The sequence below is a fragment of the Choloepus didactylus genome, chromosome 4 (assembly GCF_015220235.1).
Source record: "Choloepus didactylus isolate mChoDid1 chromosome 4, mChoDid1.pri, whole genome shotgun sequence".
NCBI lineage: Eukaryota > Metazoa > Chordata > Mammalia > Pilosa > Megalonychidae > Choloepus > Choloepus didactylus.
Window position 1 is genome coordinate 11,425,483 of NC_051310.1, and position 27,853 is coordinate 11,453,335.

General features: G+C 40.3%; 1 protein-coding gene across 1 annotated transcript in view; it reads left to right on the forward strand.

The window, feature by feature from the left end:
• The first annotated feature begins 1,881 nt into the window (after positions 1-1,881).
• The window catches only part of LOC119531100 (nuclear exosome regulator NRDE2-like), a 56,878-nt gene continuing 30,906 nt past the window's right edge, over positions 1,882-27,853 (forward strand). Inside the window, 3 exon segments of the mRNA XM_037831942.1 lie at positions 1,882-2,049; positions 14,695-14,803; positions 21,393-21,628. Coding sequence (XP_037687870.1) covers positions 1,986-2,049; positions 14,695-14,803; positions 21,393-21,628 — 409 coding nt within the window. The 5' untranslated portion in view covers positions 1,882-1,985.

The window sequence follows — 27,853 nt, forward strand, 5'->3', positions numbered from 1 at the left end:
AGGCTTGGCCGAAGCGCCTACCCCGTCGTCAAATATTGACAAAGGCAGAGGGGAGCACACCATGCAAACTGTGCACTGATTTTCCCCACAGGCTGAGCTAACGGGCTGCAGAGAGCGGGGGGGCTGGGAGGAGATCCCCACTCCTGCTCACCTGCTTCTGGCCCAGCAGACCTGGAGCTCCAGCGCCGATGTGCAGCAGCAGAGCAGAGACCAATCACGGCGAGGGGCGTGGGGTGGGGGATGCTGCCCTGGGCCCCCAAGAGACAAGCTCAGAGCTCCCTCCCGGGCCCGAATTCCAGCTTCGCCGCTTACTTTTTTTCTTCGTAGAAGCATTTGATTACTTTTTACCTTAAAACAATTTGCCTGGTAAATTTTTAAAAATTAGTGATGATGTGTATGTTACTAAAACTCCCCTTTAAAAATTCTCCAAGAATTGAATCATATGTCTTCCTTAAAATACAGTGACACTTAAAATCAGGAGTCTAAATTAGTTACTCAATTACACACTTTAAATTGATCTTAAGTTAAATTCTCCTACACGTTTGTGAGTACACAAAATACCCAAATATGCCTAGATTCCTTATTGTCACAGAAACATTATTTTTATGGCTTTGATTCTCTTAAACTTTTCATATTAATTCTTACTTTTCTGGGTGGGAAAATACGATGCCTTGGGAAAGACTTTCCATTCCTGTCACCTGAGGCCATCTACTAAAGAGAACAGAAGCTGCCCAGTGGATTGACGTAACTTAGAATTAGAGATTTTGGCAGGACTGAATTCTAAAGCTCCAGCCACTGAGCTTCCTTTTGTAGGTTCTGCCTAGGGGACTTCAGAATTCGAAAACTTTGATTTTGGAGCTCACCTAATTCTTACAAAGTTCTGCAGCTTCCACAGGAGTCCATCAGATCCTTTAATTACAGTTGCATTTCTTTTGCTCTTAATGTATTTCCTAACTCTAAAGACCTTTGAACTCCCCAGGATCCTAAGAAATACATTTTTACTTATCTCTCTATTTTCACCCCGCAAATACTTCAACATTTATCTCTAATATATAAGAATTTTAAAACATAACCTCAGTTAGATGCCATTGGTACATCTAATAGAATTAACATTAATTATTGATATCATCTAATATTCTGTCCAACTTTCTATTTCTCCATCTCTCAAAAAGGTCTTTTAACAATTTGTCCAATCAGAATCACAATGAGGCTATACATTACATTTCGTTGATACGTCTCTAAGATCTTTTAATCTATAGCAATTTCTGGCCTAGTAAAAGCCATCAGTAATTGAAGAAACCAGGTCATTGCTTTCTATTGATTTCCTAAATTCTGGATTTGGCTGATTGCTTCACAGGAGTATGAATTTTTTAGGTTTTCCTCTATCCTGTTTCCCGTAACAGGCTTACTTAGATCCAGGTTCAATTATTATTATTATTATTTTGGTCAAGAACTCTTCATAGGCTGTAGTGTATTGTCTGGCTAGCAAAGACGTTTGAACTTGATGGGACCTCGCGTTCTTTCCTATTGCTAGGATATTTCAAATGGCAACCAGATCGCGTCAGATGCACTTTACATTATATTTTCATTTAATCTCAACTTTCAGCAGATGAGGAAACTGAAGCTTTGGATTTTCTGTAAAAAGTTTAATTTGGTTCAGTTAGTGATGGGGGGAGTTTGGGGGTCAGGGTTGGAATCCCAGCAGCGACTTCCCAATACCTATCTGCGCTGTGCAATTCCTTCTCCGCACCTCGGCATTTTCCCGTTCTTAATAAAGCCCTGGAGTACCCCCGGCGGGGAAGCCGCCCCGCCCACAGAGTGCGTCCACATAGCTCCGCCCACAGGGCCCGCCCACACAGCCCCGCCCCGCCCCGCCCGGGCCGCAGTCCAGCCGGCTGACTGCGCGCGGAACCACACGTCCCAGGGTGCAGCTCACCGGCGGATGCCGCAGGCCGTGCGCTTGCTCGCCGGTGAGGCCTGTGGTCATGGCGCTGTTCCCAGCCTTTGCCGGCGTTAGTGAGGCCACCGACAGCGGGAGCTCCAGGAAAGGTAAGCACACAAAAGAGCCGAGGGAAGCACTCGGCTGGCTTAGGGTGCAGTTTCCCGGGGCCCAGTCTTCTTGGCCCCCGCCTTGGATTTGTTTAGCCATTTGTTTGTATCCCGGCATTCTCCGCGGCACTGCAAAGCCACCTGGGAAGGGCTCCCGACCTCTCCCGGTCTTCCGGGGCCCAAAGCAGGAGTGGGGAGGCTGGAGCTGTAGAGTTAAGGAAGGGAACAGAGAGGAGAGAGGTCTTGGAGCGGAACTTCCAATATTACCAATTGTTCGATCCCACTCTTCCTCCGTGCCGTGGTCACTCTGCTTGTAAAATGAGAATAATGATACTCCGCATCTCATCGAGACTCCTGATGCAAATCGCTGAATGTTAGTTCATTTTTCTTCCCTTCTTGTCTTATTTACTTCTGAGATGTTTATTGGATTCATGTCTTTCGGCAGGCCCTGAGATAGCAGATGGGTTAAAGAGCCCGAATCAACAAGTTTCTGCTCTTCAGTCGGGCACAGCTCCTAAGGGAAAGAATGAACATGTGTTTATTGGGGGCCTACTGTTTGCCATATTTTATTCAAGCCTCAAACATTCCTAGGAGGTCTGCGGTTTTAAAAATTGTGAAGTCCTTTAAAAAAAAACTTATCCTAAATCATTGTGACACAGCCCAATTGTGTCTGGCCTCTCGGTTATGTCCTCTCATGGCTCCTATACTTCCGTTTTCGCAATTCTTTTCTTAATTGTGAAAATTTCTATGTAATTAGAAATTTTAAAATTTCTATGTAATGTAATTAGTATGAAAACGTTCTCCTTTTACTAGACCATAAGCTCCATGAGGTCAGGGACTTGGTTTGTCGATTCATTGCAGCATACTAGCACTGGCCCAGAATATAGTAGGTGTTCAATAAATGTCAAATGTACAAACCAATAGTAGATTCTTAATAGTTACTTGATGTATGACTGATTGAAACCACATAAAATATGATTGATTGCACAAGGTAGGATGTATCCATGAAAACTATAGCAATAATGACTTGTAATGGGAGGGTGAAAGAAAGGTCTGTGTAGGATTGGTTTTTAAAGAGGGTAGGATTTGGAAAATAGAGGTAGTGGAAGGGCATTCCAGAACCTAACAATAGTCAGAGTCATGTGGGAAGCAGGATGTGAGACCTTAGAGGGAACTACTCTTAGTCCAGTTTGGTTGGAAATAAAGGAGCATAAAGAGGAGAGGTGGGAAATGTGGTTGGGATGATGGTGAGGGAGGGTAGTGAATAACAGGCTAAGGATTTAACCTATTTTGGGAGAAAGGTATTGAAGGCTTGTGGGGGAGTGTTACTCGACATTTATCTTTAGCAATATTTATTGGAGATACACTGCATATCCAGGAGCAGGATAATGCATGTAAAAGTGCTTTTTGTAAAGCATTGTCTCTTTTTTCCCTAAACTTAAGCACAATACTAGTATGTGTAATGAAATTAGCTGTGATTCCTTAATATCATCTAATAGCCAGTCAGTGTTCAAATTTCCCAGCTGGTCTCAAAAACGACGTTTTACAGTTAGTTTGTTCAAGTCAGGATCCAGAAAAGTCCAACATTGCATTTTGTGGATATGTCTCTTAAGTTTCTTCATATAAAATAATTTCTTCCTCCCCTCCATTTTCTCATGTGATTTGTTTGTTGAGGAAACTGGGTCTTTTGTCCTGTAGGCATTCCCACCAAATCCTTGTGGTATCGTTTAACGTGCTCCTCTGTCCCACTATTTCCTGTAAATTGGTGATTAGATTAGAATACTTCAGGGAGGGTGCTGTGTACTTGCTATTGAATCCAATTAGAAGGATATGATGTCCACTTTTCTCTCTTTTAGTGATGTTAAGATTGATCAGTGGATTTATGACAGCTTGATGCCTCCACTATGAAGCTCCCCATGAACTTTCTACCTAATGATTTTTGCAGCCATTTATGGTTATTACTTAGATCCATTATTTAATTGGAGTTACAAAATGGTGATTTTTCTAAATGTATCATTCCTTCGATATTTATTAGCTTCCATTTTTCTGTAAAGAACTTTCCCTCTACCCTATTGGGGACCCTGAAATACAGTTCGGGAAGAAAAGACAGAATGTATGCTTGATTCATTCCTTTTGTCAGTTTACAGAATGAGTTGGGTCCTAGCAACTTCCAGAGTTGACCAGTGAGGTAATTTTTTCATTATGAACTCATTAATTTTTAACACATGTGTATTTCAATCCATTGCAGGTATTATTTTTTTTAGTTCACTAATTGTCCCATCTTTGGCTAATGGGAGGCTAATCAAGTTGGTGCCTGTATCCTTTTGATACAATCCAGTCATCTTTAATAGCTTCCTTGGTTTCTGACCTAAAAGATGTCCAAAACTGATCACTTGCATGTTTCCTCCCCCACCTCCGCAATATCCCTCTTTCTTAAATGTATACTATCCTGCATTTTACCTTAAATTCTGGAGATTACTCTACAGTGGAATACAGACATCTGCCTCATTTCTTTTTACATCCATTGTGTGGATGTCAAGTACTCTTTTCAACCCACTGTGTTGAGGACATCCGGTCTTTGGTCTTATAAATTGAAGCACTGTATCTTTTACCTTACACTATAAAATATTATTAAAATATAGGGTAGTGTTAGTAGTAGTGGGTACAGACTTTCAATTAAAAAGACATTAAATTTCTGGACAGAAAAGATGGCCAGTACCGAAACGAGTGAGAAAGGCCTGCTCTCTACAGTCTAGGTACTGTGAAGAGAAAGGCCAGGGTTTGCGTGGGCATCACATTTAATAAGGGACTTGGGGTGATGGGGGGGCCTAAATTCAGCAGAATTCATTCTTTCAACAGACAGGTATGCAGCACCTCCATTGTGTTAGACGTAGTAGAGAGCCCAGGTATCTGATTCCTCCAATTCTTGATCACTTCCCTTCTGCACCTTCAGAGAGTTAGGATTGCATATTCTAAAACATTGAACATTGTTGCCTGGGAGTGCAATATTTGAGCAGAATTGGGATGAAAGATGGCATATCAGCTCATTTAATCTTCATAACAATGTATTATTTGGGGAAGAAACTAAACATGTTATCTTTTTCCCTAAACCTGTTCTTCTCTTGTGTCTACATATCAGAATATGGCATCATCATTAACTGAAGTCAAAAACCTAGATGCCAACTTCCACTCCCACCCTCCACCCCCTTCAATTCATCCGTCCTTCTAATTAACTCTTAGATTTGTTCGTTTCTCTCTGTTCTCACTGCCCTGCCTCATTTTTTTGCCACCACCATCCACTGGATTACTACAACAGCCTTCTAAATATATTAAGTTCTATCCTCACTCCTAGAACCACTGTACACAATGCAGCAAGAATTTAGAAATTTATATGTTTTAAAACACTATGTACCATGCACTGATCTGAATGCTTTACAAATGTTAACTCATCGAACCTCGTTACAACTGTACCGTTATCTATTTCTTTTTTTGAGAAAGAAGCAAGTTTATTTGGTGGTTAAAAAGAAGGTTAATTTTGTAGAAGTGTAGTGAAGATGGAGAATAATCAAGTTGGAGAGTTAGAAGACCATGATGCTTACTGATACCTCTCCTCGTCATCTATTTTTATGAAGGAGGAAACAGAGGCACAGAGCCAATAAATAACTTAGTCCTTGTCACCTGGCTAGTAAATCACAGAGCCAGGGTCTCATGTCAACTTTTGTGCTCCTGAGTACACTGCTCTTTGCTGCTGATCTTTCAGACACTAGATTTGATTTTGTCTCTCTTGTTCTGCCTGTTGGCTGTAGGGTAAATCCAAACTCACTAAAGGCCCCCACCCCTCTAGCTTCATTTTGTCCCACCCTTTCCCTTACTCCCAGTGGTCACTTCCTGCTATTCCCCAGAGTCATTCTCTCTCTTTCAGACTTTTGCACAAGCCTTCTCCTCTGCTTAGACACTCTTCCTCCCAGCATCTTTGCCTAACTCCTTCTCATCGTTTAGTTCCTAGCTGAGATGTTCTCCCAGGGAGCTTCCTCTGATCCATCCCTAGTTTGGATTAGGCGACCTTGTACTTGCTCTCATTATACCCTGTATATTTCCTCTGTCTTGGCATTTGTCACATTATGCCAAGGAAGCAAATGCCAGTATGTCAGCTCTGTGAGAATGGTGTTGGGTGTTGGGTTTGTCTTGCTCAAAGTGTATCCCTAGCACCTAGAATAGTGCCTGGCACTCAGTAAAAAAAGTGTTGAATGAAAGAGACTCAGAGTATTTTGTCCAGAGTTGCACAACTAACAATAAAGTCATTATTTGAACACAGGTGCTTCTGACCACACTTTGATGTCAGTAAGTTGGGGTTATGGTTGATTAAACATTACCTTTAGGATTCCTGGGTTTCAAGTAGTAGATTAGCCACCATGGAGGGGCTGATTTTGCTCAGTTTCCTGTAGTCACTGTCTTAAAAGCAGTTCTTAGCTGTGTTTGCTGGTGCTGTTTGTATAAATAAGTTTGTGCTTCCTGATTCTTTGTCATAAAGTGAGGCTTTAAATGAAGAAAAGAAGAGCTTGATTCATTCTTTTTAAAGGAACAAACCTCTCCCCTGATATATATGCTAATTGATTTACACAGTTGGCCCAAATTAATTTTTTTGAGTTATCCTCTCTGTAGGTGTAAAACTCACCTCTGAGTTCACTTAAACTACCAATCAGGGCTATTTTGTGAGAATGGAGAAATAGGTGTAGAACTTGTATATTTTATTTAACTATAATTCAGAATTTATTTTTAAAATTTGAGTCTATTCATGATGATTCCTTCCTCCATTTATCCATAATGGAGTTGAAGTAAAGCATTTTAACTAGTGATAGAGAAATATAGTTATGTAATGAACTGATCACAAAAATGTTATTAGCTTAAAGTATTCAGCAATGATTCATTAGATTATTTTCTGTTAAATTACCCTGAAAATTTAAACATGCTGAGTTCTTCCGGATACCTGCCTGTTTTCTGTTAGGGAGTAGTTCTAAAGTGGTTTTTCTGCCTGATGCTTCTACCCTTCTTCCTTGCTTAGACAGTGTATGTGGTAAAATGTATGGCAGAGTGCTAATTTCTGGGCAAGTTTCGACCTACCATCTATTCACTAACCTGCAGGATCAAAAGGTTTGTCAGCCAGTGAGATTCTCTACCTTAAACCCTAGGCATACGGTGTCCTGCTGGGATTCTCCATAATACGTTACATCCTGTTAATGTTGACACAATTATTTAAATATGTATTTGATTTCTGTCAGGAACTTTCGACTATGTGAGGATGTAAGTAAATGGAGAAAAGAACTTTACAGTATCATTAACAAAGCTTCTTTTAATCTCAGGAAACTTACCCAGCATTTTGTTTCGTTAAAATTAATTCAACAATCCACATGTATTATTTGAACAGTTAAGGTTATGATTAAATATAAGCACAATGTGAGCGGAGACCTCACCTGGCTCATTCACTACTGTATCCTGAGTGCCTAGAACTGAGCCTGGGCACATAGTAGGTACTCAGTCATTATTCTTTAGTGATCAAATATACATTTATAATGAAGAATGGTATTATAATAGTTATGCTTCATACCTAGATAAAGGCTTATTTTTGAAGGTCTCAGGGTCCTTCATTTGTTCAGTAAATTATGTGCTGGGAAAACAAAGATGTAATGATATGTAAAGATCCTCATTCATTTTACTCATTCAACAAATATTTATAGAGCCCGCTAACATTGTGTAAGGCACTGAGTCAGGTGTTGGGAATAGACATGGACCCTGCCCTCACCTCACTTATCGTATGGGAAGAGAGAGTAGAATTGTAAACCGTTTTGGTGTATTTTTTGGCTGGCAGAATATTTTTAATCATTTTTTTTTTCATTGTTCTGTCCTTGTTCTTTATATTGTCACAGTAATCATTACCAACCCAGTCCATATGTCATATGTGTGTGTGTGTGTATTTATTTATTTATTAGAAAAGTTGTAGGTTTACAGAAAAATAATGTGGCAAGTACAGAGTTCCCCTACCTACCACACCCACAGTCTTCCCTATAATTAACAGTCTGCATTAGTGTGGTATACTTGTTACAATTGATGAAGCATTATTATAATTATACTGTTAACTGTAGTCCTTAGTTTACATTGGGGTTCATGGTTTGTGTTGTACAGGTCTATGGTTTAAAAAAAATTTTTTTTTTTCTGGTAACATATATACAGCCCCTGTAAGCATTTGAGTTGTTGACCTTTGGCATAGAAGATAACAGGAAGACTGCCGTGCTGATAATGAGATTACAGTATGAAAGTTGCCATCATGGCCCCTGTAGGAAATGCAAGGAGAATCTGGAAAACAGAGCTCCTTGGTTGAGGAGGTGATGAGTAGTGCTATGTACAGTGGAGAGGCTGGAGGGAGGAGCCCAGATACAGGTTCAGATATGTGTCCTTAGCCAGGTGACTTCACCTCTTTAGGCCTCTAACGATTCGTGTGGTCTCCTGGCTGGGCTCCTGAGAGCCTTCCCAGGCCCAGCCCCTCCCTTGGAACCCAGTCAGAGCATCCATTTTTCTTTTCTACATATTGGATTTTTCTGAAAGATTTTGTTTGAACAATGAGTTCATGGCTAAAAAATGTATGAAGGTCTCCAGGTAGATGATCTCCAGAATCCCTACCAGGCCTAATATCTAGTGACTGTTACTTGTCATATTTCATGCATATTCACTGCATGCATATCTATATCTGTATATCTATATCTATACCTGTATGTATCTATCTATCTATCTATCTATTTTTTTAAAGCCAAAACCCCCGACTACTTGTTGAGTAAAATTACCTTATAACCCCACAAAAGTCCTTTGATTGAGGTAGACACACAAAAAGTGAGTGATGATTCTGGTTCAGAGTAGTTCGTAAACTGCTTTTCACAGCGGTCCTATATGACAAATCCTTAATTATGTCCTTAAAGCCTTTCTTGTCCTTCTGAAGGATTTTGGAGAATTGCAATTTTTATGTAGTTTTGATGTCAGTATTTCTTTACATTTCCCCAAACTGTCATCACCATCTTGAATATTTTTGTGAGAATATACTGGGATTGTTTCAGAGATCCCTCCTGGTGTACTTTTTGTTCCATATTTTTTCACTTTTCCTTTCCCTGTTCATGATGGAACTTGATTATTGGGAAAATAATTGTGATGTCAGTGAGTGACAGGTTTTATTTTCACATACCTCTTGCCAGGAATTAAGCCCAAGGAAAGGGAACCAACATCAGAAGATAAAAGGAAATGATGGAAGAAAGATTGCATGAATGAGTTTGTTTAGCACCTAGGAGGTATGACCTTACAAAATGCTTAATCCCTTTGAGCCTTATTCTCCTCTTGTATAAAAATGGAGATCCTAATACCTCCCATGGAGGGTTGTTGTGAGGGTTAAAAGATATGAAAGATGTAAAGTGCTTAGCTTGGTGCTTGGCTAACATTAGGCACCTAATAATTTAGAATCCCTCTCTTCCTTCCCTATTTCCTGTGCTCCTCAGGAATTTTCCTTCTGTCTTCCCTCCACTCTCCTGACAAGTATTTATTGAACTTTTACCACATGCTAGACATTGCACAGGTGCTGGGGATATAGCAGTGAAGAAAACCAAGTAACTATCATCCTGGAGCATGCTTTCTGGTATCTCCTCCTCACTAAAATGTGATTACCTTAAGGGGCTAGTATCCGGAATATAAAAGAACTCTTACAACTCAATAATAAGACAAGTAGCCCATTTAAAAATGGACAAAGGATTTGAATAGACATTTCTCCAAAGAAGATATTTGGATGGCCAGTAAGCACGTGAAAAGATGCTCAGCATTATTAGTTCTCAGGGAAATGCAAGTCAAAAACCATAATGAGATACCACTTCATACCCACTAGGATGGCTGTAATCAAAAAGGTGAACAATAAGCATTGGCAAGGATGTGAAGAAATTGTAACCATTATACATTATTGGTGGGAACGTAAATTGTGCGGCTGCTTGAAAAACAGCCTGGCAGTTCCTCAAAATGCTAATTATAGAGTTACCATGTGACCTAGCAATTCTATTCCTAGATGTCTACCCAAGAGAAATGAAAACATGTCCATATAAAAACTTGTACATTAATGTTCATAGCTGCTTATTTTTTATTATTGCCAAAAAAGTGGAAACAACCCAAATGTCCCTCAGCTGATGAATGGATAAAATGTGGTATATCCATAAAATGGACTATTATTCAGCAATAAAAGAAACAAAGTACTGTTAGATGCTGCAAGATGTATGAGTCTTGGAAATATTATGCTTTGAGAAGCCAGTCACAAAGGATGACTATCTTAGTTTACCAGTTTGCTGTGACAAATATGACAAAGTAAAATTTGGCTTAAACAACAGGAATATATTATCATGATTTCAGAGTCTGGAAGGCTTGCTTCCTCCTGGGGTAGGTAGGGTTCTGGCTGGCAGGTAATCTTGGAGTTCCTTAGCTTTCGTGTCCCATAGCAATGTACTCTCCTTTCTCTTCTGGATTCTGTCGACTTCTTCCTCATGGCTTTCTCTCTCTCTCTGTGAATTTCTTCTGCCTATAAAGGACTCCAGTAATCCAGATTAAGACCCAGCCTCATTCAGTTGGGCCATATCTTAACTAAAAATAACATCTTCAAGAGATCCTTTATATAATAGGTTTATACCCACAAGAGTGTGGATTAATATTAAGAACATATCTAAGTTTGGGTACACAATTCAGTTTACCACACCTACATATTGTATGATCTCATTTATATGAAATGTCTAGAATAGGCAAATCTATACAGCAGAAAGATAGTGGTTGCCTAGGACTGTGGATGAAGGTGGGGAGTGACTGCTAATAGGTAGGAAGTTTCTCTTTGGGATGATGAAAATGTGCTAGAGTTATGTTATGGTGATGGTTGTGCAACTCTATATTAAATACCATTGAATTATACACTTTAAGTGGGCCAACTAACTCTCCTCTTGTCTCTTCAGCTGTTTCATGGGTTCTTTCTTCTCAGCATGTGAATGTGCTCTGGCCTCCCCATCCTAGGATAGGACAGGAAAATACAAACCCTTCCTTGGGCTCTCTTGCTACTAGCATCCTGTGTGTGTGTGTGTGTTTCCTTCCCTTCCCTTCCCAGCTAAGATTCTTAAAGGGACAGCAGAGTACATTGCCTCCCCCCCCCCCCACTTGCTTACCTCTTACTGCCTCCTCATTTATCTGCAGTTCGCTTCCCCCACTCCTCCACTACACACTGAATCTGCACTAGCAAAGGTTGCTAAATCCAGGGAACACTTTCAGTCCTTATCTTACTGATTTTTCTGCTCCTGACTTCTGTTAAAACTCTTGCCCCTTGGCTTCTGGGCCACTCGGTTTTTCTCCTACCTTAAATATATGTGCCTGACACTGAGCTGGGCACTTTATGTACATTTTGTCATCTCTGAGCCAGGTTTTATTATCTCCATTAGTTGGTAAGAAAGCTGAGACACAGGCAAGCAAGCAGTAAGTGGCCAAGCTGGATTATGAACCCAAGGCCGTGGCACCCCACTGCCTGGGCTCCTGTCTTTGGGCACACTGCCTTCCTTCTTGGGGCTCTTTTTCAGTCCCTACACAAATGCCGCTTCCTCCACCCATGCCTGGGCAGTCATATCTGTTTCTCTTATGTGGGTTGCCATCTCTGTATCTGGTCCTGAGTTCTCTTCTGTACTCCAGATTCACATTGCCAACTGCTTTTGGGATAGAAGAGCTATCTGGCTGGGCCCTTGTCACCCCAGATCCAGAGAAAGCCAGATACTTCTGGCTGAAGCCCTCCTTCTGTCCTTCCTCCCAAAGGAACAGCAGTTTGCCTTCCCAGAAGGAGGGGACCTGTTCTTCAGTCGAAGTTATTTGAGTTGTGCTCCACTATTAGAATTCCCATGTTGGACAGCTTCACTTGGGGTTGCTGCAGGCAGCTTGTACCCATCTTCACCTGAAATCGCATCTCCTTTGATCACAACCTCAGGAAATTACCACCCATCATTAGTGCTCAGTCCGTTCTTTGATTTCCAGTCACCTTCTGGATAATTCCAGCACCAGCCTGTTTTTTCGGCCTCCTCTCTTGCTACTTCCCATAGCTTCCCCACATTCTGTGATTATTAGATTCCTGAATGAGCCATGTCTCCATGTCTGCCTCTTTGTTCCTACTCTTCCCTCTTCCCTGGAAGACCCTTCCTTGCCTATAGCTCCTGCTAGGCCCCCTGACATGTTCTTTCCTCCAGGAAGCCTTCCTCACTCAAACCCCACCGATGCCCCATCTCCCATCCTAATTTCGTAGGTAGTCCTTCCTTCCCTTGTGCTACCATATTCCCTCTGCTACCTTTGGCTCAGCACATGTCATTCTGTGTTATAATTGTTTTACCCATTGCCTCCTTGCATTTGGTGGGGAGCTCCATGAGAGTGGGGACTCTTTCTCCATCTTGGTGTGATGTTTGGTACATCCTCAATAAATGGTTATCGAGTGATTGGATGAGTTTGTGGTTTAACTGAAAACTGGGGGTTGATGCAGTATGTGGCATGTATGTGATAGCTAAATGAATCTTTTAAAATGCTTCTTTCATTTTATTCAGAAGCTTTTCTGGGACTTCTCTGTAGTTGAACCCTCTAGTTTACAAATGAGTTAACTGAGGCCTGGGGAGGGAAGTGCTTTGCTGTAAGTGACACAGTGAGTTTTCCACTTGATACAGTCCAAGTGACATGACTGCGAACCCCTGCCCACCTTTCTGGCCATTTCTCCCCTCTTCAGTGGCCTTGTACGCCTCAGTGTCAACAACTGTGCACGTGCAGTCTGCGAGTGTGTCCGGGCCCTGTGCTCCCTCTCCCCACCCCACCCGCCACACTCCTTGAAGTCATCTTGCCTGCTTTTCTCTACAGTTCTGTTCATCTCTCAAGATCTAGCTTGTCACAATTCTTCCTGAAAAGTCTGTGGAGATTTCTTTACCCCTTTTAGCTCTTCTAAAGGCGCTTAGGACTTGTTCAAGACTTTCCATTCTTGGCAGGAGTTTTATTTAGGTTTACTTTTTATTGAAGTGTATTATACATACAGAAAAGTCCGTGTAGCATAAGGGTAGAGCTTGATGAATAAAAAAATTAGTTCCAAAACTGAACATATCAAAAAACATCACCAGTAACATTGCTACAATCCTAAAAGCCATAAAATGGAATATTATGCAGGGCAGTTTTTTTGAGGGGGTGGGTGTGGTTCTCTGAATGTATCGCATGTATGAAATGCCTTCACCCTCTCAGGTTTTCAGAGTCCTGCCTGTCCATTGTTTCAAGCTCAGCTTCAGCCCACCTTTTTATAAACATTCTCCAACTCCTCTGGCTCACTGAGCTCCCTTCGTTCTCTGTTCTCTCCGGCACTCTGAATTTCTTCCACAGTCACCATTTACATAATGTGGTCATTACATCTCCTGATGGGTCTTAGACTGTTATTTAACTCCTGTTATTTTCATTTTTACACACTTGATGTCTCGTTCTGTCAAATAAATTACAAACGCCTTGAGGACAGGGGCCACTAATAATGAATCACCAAATTTTGTCTAAAAATTATGTTTATCTGAATTCTTTTAAAGGAATTATAAATACCTTATTGTGAAATCATCATAGTGGAAAAGTTAGAAAGTAGTTTAGAAATAGGGCAATGTAGAGAAGTTAGAAAATGTGGATAAGCAGAAAGAAAAATCTTAAGACACCCAGTCTTACCACCCACAGATAATCATTAACATCTTGTATTATTTTCTAATATTGATTGGAAATATATAATTGAACTTAAGACTTTAGAGGGAGATTGTATGGCTTGCTTATTAACTCGATCATTATAGGAATAAGTGCTGGTGCTTAGAATGAACAGACACTGAGCACAGGCCATGGGCAAGGCTGATTAGGACTACAGGAGACCCAGAAAGTTAGGAGACAGGCTTTCCAGTGTCTGGAAGGAGCCACAGGTATAAGTAGTTCAATAATGATGCTAAAGCAAGGTGAGCAAATTATCGACTTTGAAATGCCTGTTTTAATTTCCATCAGACTTATACAGACAATTTTTTTTTTTAATTTCTAAAAAGGATACTGTTACACAAAAAGGTTTATGTTAAATTTCTATAGCAACATAGAACATTGGAATTTTTTTAAAGCTCTTAATCTTCTGTAGTAGCAATGGGCATGGTGGGCTTTTATGCCTGATTTGTTTGTTTGTTTTTTTTTGTTTTTTTTTTTTTTTAGGAATTGTCTAAATTAAATTTGAGTTTATTAAAACTTAATGCTTTGGAAGCTTTCACACTCATTAGACAAAGTATGGATGGAGTACATAAAGCCTTGTTACCTTTTAGATCATACTTGTTAGTTTTTGCTTAAGCTGCAGCCTGATATCACAAGAGGATTTCTGGTCTTAAATATTTCAGTGTGTGTTAAACCTCTGTGCCCTGTGAAATAAAAATTTCATGGATTCCTTTCTGCTTCTGTGGACTGTTGGAAATGCTTGGCTGACATTGGATGTGATTGAGGTTGTTGGCTGGTAAGATGGATTTCCTGCTTTGGAAATCGTATTGAGCCAATTTCATTGATCTTTTCTCCCTTTTACCTGTGCAGCATTAGACTGGCTGAGCAACCGGAGCTTTTGTGTCGGAGCCATAATGTTACAGGGCCAACAAACTGAAGAGACCACAGCCCTTATTTCTGAGGGGTCACCGTTGACAAGGTATTTTCTTTTGACAGATGTATCAGTCTTTGTCAGTGTACTATCTGTAGCTTAGCTTAAATGATGCTTCTTGGAAAATACTGTGATAGAAGAATTAAATAAAACTTCCTTTTACTTAGGGTAATAAAGTGATCTTTTACTGCCTCTTTTCCCTTACCTCTCTTACTGATTATTCCTTTTTTTATTCTTTTCTTGGCATTACAGTGGCAAGTACATGACAACACAGTTAGTGCCTGTAATTAGGCCATGAGGGAAGTGGCATCATTGGGATTCTTAAGTAACTTTAGTAACCTCATTAGTAACCTTTAGATAATAATCCAGGTATTTCCTTAGTGGCGTTTTCAATACTTTTGTAAAAATAAAATAAAACATAGGATAAAATCAGATGAAAACTTTGAGGAAAGCAAAATGGCACACATCTCTACCCAGCTTTGAAAGAGTTTTGTTGTAGATAACAGAATTGAGAAATGAGCTGTCTCACAAATATAAACGAGATGGGCTCAGTAATATGATGACCTTGTTAAGCCCTGTACTCTGACAGTGTAAGACACCTTTGAAAGTTCAGAACAGTTGATGTATAACAAGGAGTTGTTTGTAGACATTTCAGTAATGAGGAAGAGTCATTTTAACCTTTAAAAACTAGGACTGGCCTAGATTGTAAGCTCTTACAGCAGTCACATCTGTTCTTGAATTGTAATGGCTGTCTCCAGATTCCGAGATGCTGATCCCTTTGTGTATAACCTGATCGATCCCTGGAACGTTGGGTATCTGTGTGACACCTGAAACTCAGGGCTAGAACTTGGCAGATATGAATGTCAGTATTAGCACATATGGCAACTGTTAAAAAAGGTGAAAAAGAGTCCAGACTTCAGCTAGAGATATGAATGAAGCAAATGTGGTTAGGATTAGGGCAGATTGGGCCAAAGGGTAAAGGACCATACTGACAGCGTTTTAAAACTTCAAATTCCATGTGAGACCAAGGGAAGAGATGTTTAGTTGGTGCAAGATCTGTATTTCCTAAACAATTTAACTCATACAGTTTGTTCAAATACTGTAATTACATGGAACTTTTAATAGGAAGTGAGACCTGGTAGGTTTGCGTAGGTTAATGTGAAATAGAGACACATCCCAAAGTAATTTGGACAGAGAATAAAACTATATATGCAGGGCTCCTCTGAGAAGCTGGGGGAAAATGCAGAGGTGTTGGGCTTCTTCACCTGGGTTGTTGCTGATGTTCTCACAAACATTGAGGACTGGAGGTTTGATGTGCCAAGCCCTCTATCTTGGGGCTTGCCCTTATGGAGCTCGTTACTGCAAAGGAGAGGCTAAACCTGCTTATAATTGTGCCTAAAAGTCTCCCCCTGAGAACCTCTTTGTTGCTCAGATGTGGCCCTCTCTCTCTAGGTAAGCCAACTCGGCAGGTGAACTCACTGCCTCCCCCCTACAAGGGATCTGACACCCAGGGGTGTGAATCTCCCTGGCAGCATGGGATATGACTCTTGGGGATGAATCTGGACCCACCATCCTGGGATTGAGAATATCTTCTTGACCAAAAGGGGATGTGAAATGAAATGAAATAAAGTTTCAGTGGCTGAGAGATTCCAAATGGAGCTGAGAGGTCACTCTGATGGGCATTCTTATGCACTATATAGATAACCCTTTTTAGGTTTTAGTGCATTGGAATAGCTAGAAGTAAATACCTGAACAATTGATTGTACGCTTTGGATGATTGTATGGTATGTGAATCTATCTCAATAAAATTGAATTTAAAAAAAAGTTTAAAAAAAACTAGGATGAATTCTTTTTTTTCGGTTTTTTTGTTTTTTTGTTTTTGGGCACTAAGGACATGCTGGTATAATATGTGGGACCCTAAAAATAAACTTTTTATAATGTTGCTTTTAAAAATACTATAGTCGGGGGAGGAGAAAACATGGCGGCCTAGAAAGAAGTGGAAAACTGTTAGTCCCCCCGAGAACAATTCATAAATGACCAAAAAACTAGTAAATAACCAGGAATAATTGCGGGGAGATAAACGGGATTGTCCACTCATCATCCACCAACCTGAATTGAGAGGAATGCCCGAGATCACAGCATAAAATCTGTAAGTAAAACTGCGGACCCGCGCTGAGAGCCGAGAGCTGAGAGCCCCTCCCTCACAGAAGCCTCGCGGTGCTAGAGAGCAGCACTCTCCGAACAAGCTAGTGTACCGCAGCCCAGCTCCATCTGGGATTTTACTGTTAACTGCTAAATACAGACAGTGAATCCTCAACGAGCAGACAGAGGCTTTTGGGGACAACTGGCCTTGGGAGAGTCGGGGGACATATCTGTCTCAGGATGAGAAGCCCAGAGGCTGACAGGTGAACCCGGGAGCTTTTCTGTCCCCTCTGCTTTCTGTGGAGAAAACTGCAGCTGCTTTCAGCCCGCAGCGCTTTGCAGTAAAGACAGACTCAGCTATTTTAAAATCAAAATACTTTGATCAGCAGAGTCAAAGAAACAAAGAACTTCCTGATAGGCAGTGACCTCTTTGGAGGGGGCATAGCTTCCCAAAGGAAAGGGAGGGGCCCAGCTTTACCGCCCGCCTTTCCGGAACCAGACCCCAAAGTCTGGGGGAGGAGAGCCACAGGCCACACCCCCTTACACAGGCGGTGACAGACTGCACCTGCCAAACAGAAAAGCACTGGTGTTATTAATCCTCTAAGAAAAACCATCAGGGGAACCAGATACTGAATATTTCCTCCTTCTGTGACCTGAACCTGTTCTCATCTGGGAAAACCTGATTGGGGTGGCCTAGGAGGTCAGATGCCTAGACAACAGAAAACTACAACCTACACTAACAAAAACAAAGCTATGACCCAGTCAAAGGAACAAACATACACTTCAACTGAGATACAGGAACTTAAACAACTAATGCTAAATCAATTCAAAAACTTTAGAGAATATGTCACCAAAGAGATAGAGGCTGTAAAGAAAACACTGAGCATATATATGGCAGAAATTGAAAGTTCAGAAAAACAACTAGTAGAAGCTAAGGAAATGAAAGGCACAACACAAGAGATGAAAGACACAATGGAAACATACAACAGCAGACATCAAGAGGCAGAAGAAAACACTCAAGAACTGGAGAACAAAACACCTGAAAGCCTACACACAAAGGAGCAGATGGAGAAAAGAATGAAAAAATAAGAGCAACATCTCTGGGAAGTTAAAGATGAAACAAAATACAAGAATCTACGTATCATTGGTATCCCAGAAGGAGAAGAGAAGGGAAAAGAGGTAGAAGCAATAATAAAGGAACTAATCAATGAAAATTTCCCATCTCTTATGAAGGACATAAAATTACAGATCCAAGAAGTTCAGCGTGCTCCAAACAGAATAGATCTGAATAGGCCTACGCCCAGACACTTAATAATCAGATTATCAAATGTCAAAGACAAAAAGAGAATCCTGAAAGCAGCAAGAGAAAAGCAATCCATCACATACAAAGGAAGCTTAATAAGACTTATGTGCAGATCTCTCAGCAGAAACCATGGAGGCAAGAAGGAAGTGGTGTGATATATTTAAGACACTGAAAGAGAAAAACCTCCAACCAAGAATCCTATATCCAGCAAAGCTGTCTTTCAAATATGAGGGAGAGCTCAAAATATTTTCTGACAAACAGACAATGAAAGACTTTGTGAAGAAGACACCTGCCCTACAGAAATTACTAAAGGGAGCAATGCGGAATGATAGGAGAAGATGGGAGTGTGTGGTTCAGAATACAATTTTGGGAGATAGCACAGCAATGTAAGTACGCTGAACAAAGATAGCTATGTATATGGTTGAGAGAGGAAGGTTGGGAGCATGTGAGACACCAGAAGAAAGGAGGAAAGATAAAGAATGGGACTGTGTAACTTGGTGAAATCTAGTGTTCAACAATTGTGATAAAATGTACAAATACGTTCTTTTACGAGGGCAACAAGAAAATAACCTTGCAAGGTGTTAAAAATGGGGAGTCATTGGGGGAGGGATGCAATCAATGTAAACTAGAGACTGTAACTAACAGAATCATTGTATTATTCTTCCTTTAATGTAACAAAGGTGATATACCAAGGTAAATGCAGATAAGAAGGGGGGATAGGGGAGGCAAGATAGACAGTTGACATTGGTGGTGTTGTCTGACTCTTTACCCTACTTTGATTTAAGGTTATTTTCCATTTTGCTGCTTTCTAGCTGTCATTTTTTTTTCCTCTTTCTTTTGCCTCTCTACCTTCTTTGATTCTCCCTCCTGCCTTGTGGAAGAAATGTAAATGCCCTTATATAGATAGTGGTGAAGGTGGTGAACACATAAATATATGACCATACAGAGAACCATCGATTATTTACTTACGATGGAATGTATGGTGAATGAACAAAACCGTATTTAGAAAAAAAAAATGGGTTGACAAAACCTCAAGGGCAATATATTGAGTGAGATAAGCCAGACACATAAGGACAATTATTGCAGTCTCACTGATAGGAACTAATTATAATATGTAAACTCATAGACATGAAATATAAGGTACCAAGATATAGGACAAGGCTTAAGAATGGGGAGCAGTTGCTTAGTATGAGCAGAATGTTCAACTAGGATGAACTTAAATGTTTGGAAATGAACAGGGTTGTCGGTAGCAAGATGTGAGAATAACTAACAGTGCTGTATGGTGCATAAATGAAGTGGAAAGGGGAAGCTCAGAGTCATATATGTCACCAGAAGGAAAGTTGGAGGTCAAAAGATGGGAATGTATAAAACTGAATCCTATGGTGGGCAATGTCCATGAGCAACTGTACAAATACTAGAAATCACTTCCATGAACCAGAACAAAGGTATGACAATACAATTAGAAGTTAATAATAGAGGGGCATTTAGGGAAGAAATATATACCTATTGCAAACTACATACTACAGTTAGTAGTATTTCAACATTTTTTCATAAACAGTAACAAATGTACTATACCAATACTACGAGTCAACAATTGAGGGGGTTTGGTTAGGGATAGGGGAGGATTAGAGTTTCCTTTTCTTTTTTTCTTTTTTCATCTTTCACTTTATTTCTTGTCTGGAGTAATGAAAATTTCTAAAAATTGAACAAAAATTAAGTGTGGTGATGGATGCAGAGCTGTAGGAGGGTACCAGGGGCAAGTGATTGTACACTTTGGATCTTCGGATAATTGTATGGTATCTGAACAATCCCAATAAAAATAAAAAAATACTATAGTCGATGAAATAACGGATTACTTTCATTAAAAGATGTATAGATATGAATATTTAGATGTAGAAACTATTAAAATTAGCATTTCTTTACCTGGTTTTATTTTAGGTCCAAGTCTAAGTCTTTTTTCTTTTTTTTTTTAATTCAGTTTTATTGAAATATATTCACATACCATACAGTCATCCATGGTATACAATCAGCTGTTCACAGTATGATCATATAGTTATGCGTTCATCACCACAATCTATTTCTGAACATTTTCCTTACATCAGAAAGAATCAGACTAAGAATAAAAAGTAAAAGTGAAAAAAGAACACCCAAACCATCCCCCCCATCCCACCCTATTTGTCATTTAGTTTTTATCCCCATTTTTCTACTCATCCATCCATACACTAGATAAAGGGGGTGTGATCCACAAGGTTTTCACAATCACACTGTCACCCCTTGTAATCTACATTATTATATAATCGTCTTCAGGAGTCCAGACTGCTGGGTTGGAGTTTGGTAGTTTCAGGTATTTACTTCTAGCTATTCCAATACATTAAAACCTAAAAGGTGTTATCTATATCGTGCATAAGAATGTCCACTAGAGTGACCTCTCGACTCCATTTGAAATCTCTCAGCCAATGAAACTATTTCGTCTCATTTTGCCTTCCCCTTTTGGTCAAGAAGATACTCTCAGTCCCACAATGCCGGGTCCAGATTCATCCCTGGGAGTCATGTCCTGCATTGCCAGGGAGATTTACACCCCTGGGAGTCGGGTCCCACGTAGTGGGGAGGGCAGTGAATTCACCCGTCAAGGTGGCTCAGTTAAAGAGAGAGAGGGCCACATCTGAGCAACAAAGAGGTACTCAGGGGGAGACTCTTAGGCACAACCATATGCAAGTTTAGCCTCTCCTCCACAGCAATGAGCCCCATAAGAGCAAGTCCCATGACCGAGGGCTCAGCACATCAAACCACCAGTCCCAGTGTTTGTGACAACATCAACACCAGTCCAGGTGAGGAAGTCCAACACCTCTGCACCTTCCCCATGCTCCTCGGGGCTGGGAGGGGGGGAGCTGTAAATATATTTTTTATTATCTGCCCAAATTACTTTGTGATGTGTCACTATTTCACTCTGGCCTATACTAACCTACGGTATCTTACTTCCTATTAAAAGTTCCTTGTAATTGTGGTGTTTGAACAAACCGCAAGTCTAAGTCTTTTAAGGTAAATTATAATCCAGGAAGCTGCTATATGACCTATGGACAAATAGTAAATCTATGTGAGCATTTTTAGAGTACCCTGTTACTCATTTGTTTATCTACTTATTTTCCCTGCCTCTCCTTTGAAAAGAATTTTAATGTTGATTTTCTCAACTAGGAATCCTTTGAAATCAGAGCCTTCAGATGAAAGCGACACTAACAAAAAACTCAAACAAGCAAGCAGAAAAAAGAAGAAAGAGAAAAAGAAAAAAAAGAAGCACCAGCACCATAAGAAAACCAAGAGGAGACGTGGGCAGCTGAGCAGCAGTGGGTCTGAAGCAGATACTGACTCTGAAAGGGACACATCTTCCAGAAGCTTCAGAGATAGTAGAAGGGAATGCGAGAAACCAAAGTAGGTTTTCTGTTCTCAAATAGCTATGATATTTTACATGTTGAATTTTTGTCCTTTGATTCTTGCCACAAGGTAGACTTTTGCATGATAGAACAGTCACAGAGTAGGTGTTCAACGCTGGCTTTGCTTTTCTGCTTAGTCCAACATCCTCCTTCAAAGAGGCACTTTGCTCATAGACAGGATAGTTGGCAGGCAGTGAAACTACCTGAATTGTTGCTCATTTAATTTTTCTCTTTTCTTTGCTCAGACTGTCCAGAAGAGAGAGAATTTAAGTACCTGTCTAGGGCATGCTCTTTAAAAAAAAAAAAAAATACTGCGGTCAAGAGTTTTGAAACTCTTTAGGGATTATTTACTTTTGTTCTGTGCTTGGAAGTCCCATTGGTGTCAGTGAGAGCTTTGTGCCTGGAGCAAGCCTGGAATCTTGCCCTTAGTGTTTCCATCAGAAAGGCAAACACAGCAGTCTTCTGGGATCCTTCTGTCATGAGGTCAGAGTTGGAGAGCTCTGCAGGCTCCATGGCTCGGAGGATCCATGTCGACTTAGCCCTCTGTGTGTCTCAGGTGCTGGACCTGTAACCCACACGTGCTTTTATTAGGAGGGAAAAATAAAGGAGTGAAGCAAAAAAGATGCTGAATTTGAGGGCAGGAACCATGCCTGCCTTGCTCAACAGTGTATCTCCAGCGCTTGGCACAGATCTGATACAAAGTTAGCACATGTTATGTTTTTAAGAATGAGTGAATATATTGTTGGTATTCTTGCTTTTTGGTATGTCTTTAAAGCAAAATACATGGTTTCTTCTGAAAGTTCTCCTTTAGCTGCTAATCCTTTTTATAGCCGAGGAAAATAAGTTTAAGGGATTTCCTGAAACCACACAAGAACTACCATTAGAACTTGAAAGATAGCTGTTTTCAGCTGATACTTAACCGTGTTAGGGATGATCTTTATCACCTCTTGATAGTTTTTGATCCAGATAATGGTTTTAAGTTTGTTGACGTGCAGAATCCCAAAAGCCCTGTTAAGATCAAAATAGATTGTTTTTGACCTTAACGTCTTTCCACTAACTTCTCTAGCCTCTTCCTGGGAAGTTACCTGGAAGAATTGTTTGTTTCCACATGGACAAGGACTGAGACATAAGTGAGTTGGGAGAGTCTTTCCATGATGTCAGGAAAGTGGGTTAGTAGAGAGTAGTACAGCACGTGGGACTCTATTTCAGGGAGACTGAGGACGACTCAGGAGTAGATCACCGACAGTCAGTATTCTCGTGTTTGTCCCAGAGGCTGCAGCTGCTAATTGACTTGGGTTTCCTGGGGCTTTTCTTCGCCTCAGGTGGAGGCAGCTTCTTCCCTGACCACATCTTGCTTCCTGCCCTCTGAGGGATAGGGCTTGCTAACCCCAGAATTGGTTTGCAGCCGGCCCTTCCTTTTTGCCTCCATTTGGCTTCCTGTTTCTCCCTGGGACACATCCTTCTCTTTCTAGTGCACTCTCCCTCCCTCCTCTGCCTCTTACAGTTTTTGTAGACAGAAAACTGTCCGTGGTTGTTCTGAAGGGGGACCTGTTAAAGTCACCATATATTTTAACCTGAGACTCATCATTGAACAAATATTTAGTGTGTAGCTGCTTTGTGTCCCTGAAATGCCATTCTCAGCCAAGAATGATTTGGAAGCTTCTAGAATCTTTATTTCTATCTGGGCAGAACCAAAAAGCAAAGATGGAACAACAGTTAATGGCTGTTTTGACTACTTTGGCAGCTTCTTGTGTCAGCAGCATTAGGAACTGATTTTCTTTAGAGGAAGAAAGACGTTAGATGCCGGAGAAACCTTCCCTCCTTCTCACTTAACTCCTAGGGAAGTCGTTCCCTTGTATCTGAGCTGAAAATCGGCCAGCTCACAAATTGATTCAGAGAGATAAGTAGGGGTCTTGTTTTAAGTGTACTGCGCTTTGTAGGAAGTGCTTCCATGGAGGGAGAACACTCCACAGCCCAGAATGTGAGAATCGGGCCGACCGGGTCCAAGTACCATCTCAGACCAAACAATTCAGGAATGTGGCTTTTTTCCCTTGTAACTTTTTCCTTTTTTAAAATTTTTTATTTTTGTAAGTTTTAAATCAGAATAAAGTATCTGAGCACTTTCAAATGAGTTAGCTGACTTAAGAGTGGCTCACTTTGTGGTGTCTGCCTAGCACTCTGAATTGCTTCAGGGCAGGATTATTTTATTTTTTTTTTAAGAAAAAGCTTGGTGGCAGCTTTTTTTTTTTTTTTTTAATCATCATTTTATTGAGATATATTCACATACCACGCAGTAATACAAAACAAATCGTACTTTCGATTGTTCACAGTACCATTACATAGTTGTACATTCATCACCTAAATCAATCCCTGACACCTTCATTAGCACACACACAAAAATAACAAGAATAATAATTAGAGTGAAAAAGAGCAATTGAAGTAAAAAAGAACACTGGGTACCTTTGTCTGTTTGTTTCCTTCCCCTATTTTTCTACTCATCCATCCATAAACTAGACAAAGTGGAGTGTGGTCCTTATGGCTTCCCCAATCCCATTGTCACCCCTCATAAGCTACATTTTTATACAACTGTCTTCGAGATTCATGGGTTCTGGGTTGTAGTTTGATAGTTTCAGGTATCCACCACCAGCTACCCCAATTCTTTAGAACCTAAAAAGGGTTGTCTAAAGTGTGCATAAGAGTGCCCACCAGAGTGACCTCTCGGCTCCTTTTGCAATCTCTCTGCTACTGAAGCTTATTTCATTTCCCTTCACATCCCCCTTTTGGTCAAGAAGATGTTCTCTGTCCCACGATGCCAGGTCTACATTCCTCCCTGGGAGTCATATTCCACGTTGCCAGGGAGATTCACTCCCCTGGGTGTCTTATCCCACATAGGGGGGAGGGCAGTGATTTCACCCTTCAAGTTGGCTTAGCCAGGGAGAGAGGGCCACATCTGAGCAACAAAGAGGCACTCGGGAGGAGGCTCTTAGGCACAACCATAGGGAGGCCTAGCCTCTCCTTTGCAGCAACCATCTTCCCAAGGGTAAAACCTATGGTAGAGGGCTCAACCCATCAAACCACCAGTCCCCTATGTCTGTGGTCATGTTAGCAACCATCGAGGTGGGGTAGGCCAATACCCCTGCATTCTCCACAGGCTCCTCAAGGGGGCACTACATCTTTTTTTCCTTGTTTTTCTTTTTTTTTTTTTTAACTTTCCCTTCTTTTTTAAATCAACTGTATGAAAAAAAAGTTAAAAAGAAAACAAACATACAATAAAAGAACATTTCAAAGAGACCATAACAAGGGAGTAAGAAAAAGACAACTAACCTAAGATAACTGCTTAACTTCCAACATGTTCCTACTTTACCCCAAGAAAGTTACCTAATATAGCAACATTTCTGTGAACTTGTTCCTACTATATCCATCAGAAATTAACAGACCATAGTCATTCCTGGGCATCCCCAGAACGTTAAATAGCTTATCTGTTCTTCTTGGATTATTGTTCCCCCCTCCTTAATTGCTCTCTATTGCTAGTTCCCCTACATTCTACATTATAAGCCATTTGTTTTACATTTTTCAAAGTTCACATTAGTGGTAGCATATAATATTTCTCTTTTTGTGCCTGGCTTATTTCGCTCAGCATTATGTCTTCAAGGTTCATCCATGTTGTCATATGTTTCACGAGATCGTTCCTTCTTACTGCCGCGTAGTATTCCATCGTGTGTATATACCACATTTTATTTATCCACTCATCTGTTGAAGGACATTTGGGTTGTTTCCATCTCTTGGCAATTGTGAATAATGCTGCTATGAACATTGGCGTGCAGATATCCGTTCGTGTCACTGCTTTCCGATCTTCCGGGTATGTACCGAGAAGTGCAATGGCTGAATCGAATGGTAACTCTATATCTAGTTTTCTAAGGAACTGCCAGACTGACTTCCAGAGTGGCTAAACCATTATACAGTCCCACCAACAATGAATAAGAGTTCCAATTTCTCCACATCCCCTCCAGCATTTCTAGTTTCCTGTTTGTTTAACGGCAGCCATTCTAATCAGTGTTAGATGGTATCTCATTGTGGTCTTAATTTGCATCTCTCTAATAGCTAGTGAAGCTGAGCATTTTTTCATGTGTTTCTTGGCCATTTGTATTTCCTCTTCAGAGAAGTGTCTTTTCATATCTTTTGCCCATTTTATAATTGGGCTGTCTGAACTATCGGCCTTGAGTTGTAGGATTTCTTTGTATATGCAAGATATCAGTCTTTTGTCAGATACATGGTTTCCAAAAATTTTTTCCCATTGAGTTGGCTGCCTCTTTACCTTTTTGAGAAATTCCTTTGAGGTGCAGAAACTTCTAAGCTTGAGGAGTTCCCATTTATCTATTTTTTCTTTTGTTGCTTGTGCTTTGGGTGTAAAGTCTAGGAAGTGGCTGCCTAATACAAGGTCTTGAAGATGTTTTCCTACATTATCTTCTAGGAGTTTTATGGTACTTTCTTTTATATTGAGATCTTTGGTCCATTTTGAGTTAATTTCTGTGTAGGGGGTGAGGTAGGGGTCCTCTTTCATTCTTTTGGATATGGATATCCAACTCTCCCAGCCCCATTTGTTGAAAAGACCATTATGACTCAGTTCAGTGACTTTGGGGGCCTTATCAAAGATCAGTCGGCCATAGATCTGAGGGTCTATCTCTGAATTCTCAATTCGATTCCATTGATCTATATGTCTATCTTTGTGCCAGTACCATGCTGTTTTGGCAGCTGTGGCTTTATAATAAGCTTCAAAGTCAGGGAGTGTAAGTCCTCCCACTTGGTTTTTCTTTTTTAGAGTGTCTTTAGCAATTCGAGGCATCTTCCCTTTCCAAATAAATTTGATAACTAGCTTTTCCAAGTCTGCAAAGTAGGTTGTTGGAATTTTGATTGGGATTGCATTGAATCTGTAGATGAGTTTGGGTAGAATTGACATCTTAATGACATTTAGTCTTCCTATCCATGAACATGGAATATTTTTCCATCTTTTAAGGTCCCCTTCTATTTCTTTCAGTAGAGTTATGTAGTTTTCTTTGTATAGGTCTTGTACATCTTTGGTTAAGTTTATTCCTAGGTACTTGATTTTTTTAGTTGCTATTGAAAATGGTATCTTTTTCTTGAGTGTCTCTTCAGTTTGTTCATTTCTAGCATATAGAAACATTACTGACTTATTTGCATTAATCTTGTATCCCGCTACTTTGCTAAATTTGTTTATTAGCTCTAGTAGCTGTATCATCGATTTCTCAGGGTTTTCTAGATATAAGATCATATCATCTGCAAACAATGACAGTTTTACTTCTTCTTTTCCAATTTGGATGCCTTTTATTTCTTTGTCTTGCCGGATTGCCCTGGCTAGCACTTCCAGCACAATGTTGAATAACAGTGGTGACAGCGGGCATCCTTGTCTTGTTCCTGATCTTAGAGGGAAGGCTTTCAGTCTCTCACCATTGAGTACTATGCTGGCTGTGGGTTTTTCATATATGCTCTTTATCATGTTGAGGAAGTTTCCTTCAATTCCTACCTTTTGAAGTGTTTTTATCAAAAAGGGATGTTGGATTTTGTCAAATGCTTTTTCAGCATCTATTGAGATGATCAATTGATTTTTCCCTTTCGAGTTTTTAATGTGTTGTAATACATTGATTGTTTTTCTTATGTTGAACCATCCTTACATGCCTGGAATGAACCCCACTTGGTCATGGTGTATGATTTTTTTAATGTGTCTTTGGATTCGATTTGCAAGTATTTTGTTGAGGATTTTTGCATCTATATTCATTAGGGAGATTGGCTGGTAGTTTTCCTTTTTTGTAGCATCTTTGCCTGGTTTTGGTATTAGATTGATGTTAGCTTCATAAAATGAGTTAGGTAGTGTTCCCTTTTCTTCAATGTTTTGAAAGAGTTTGAGTAAGATTGGTGTCAGTTCTTTCTGGAAAGTTTGGTAGAATTCCCCTGTGAAGCCATCTGGCCCTGGGCATTTATTTGTGGGAAGATTTTTGATGACTGATTGGATCTCTTTGCTTGTGATGGGTTGGTTGAGGTCTTCTATTTCTTCTCTGGTCAGTCTAGGTTGTTCATATGTTTCCAGGAAATTGTCCATTTCTTCTACATTATCCAGTTTGTTGCCATACAGTTGTTCATAGTATCCTCTTATAATTTTTTTAATTTCTTCAGGATCTGCAGTTATGTCACCTTTTTCATTCATTATTT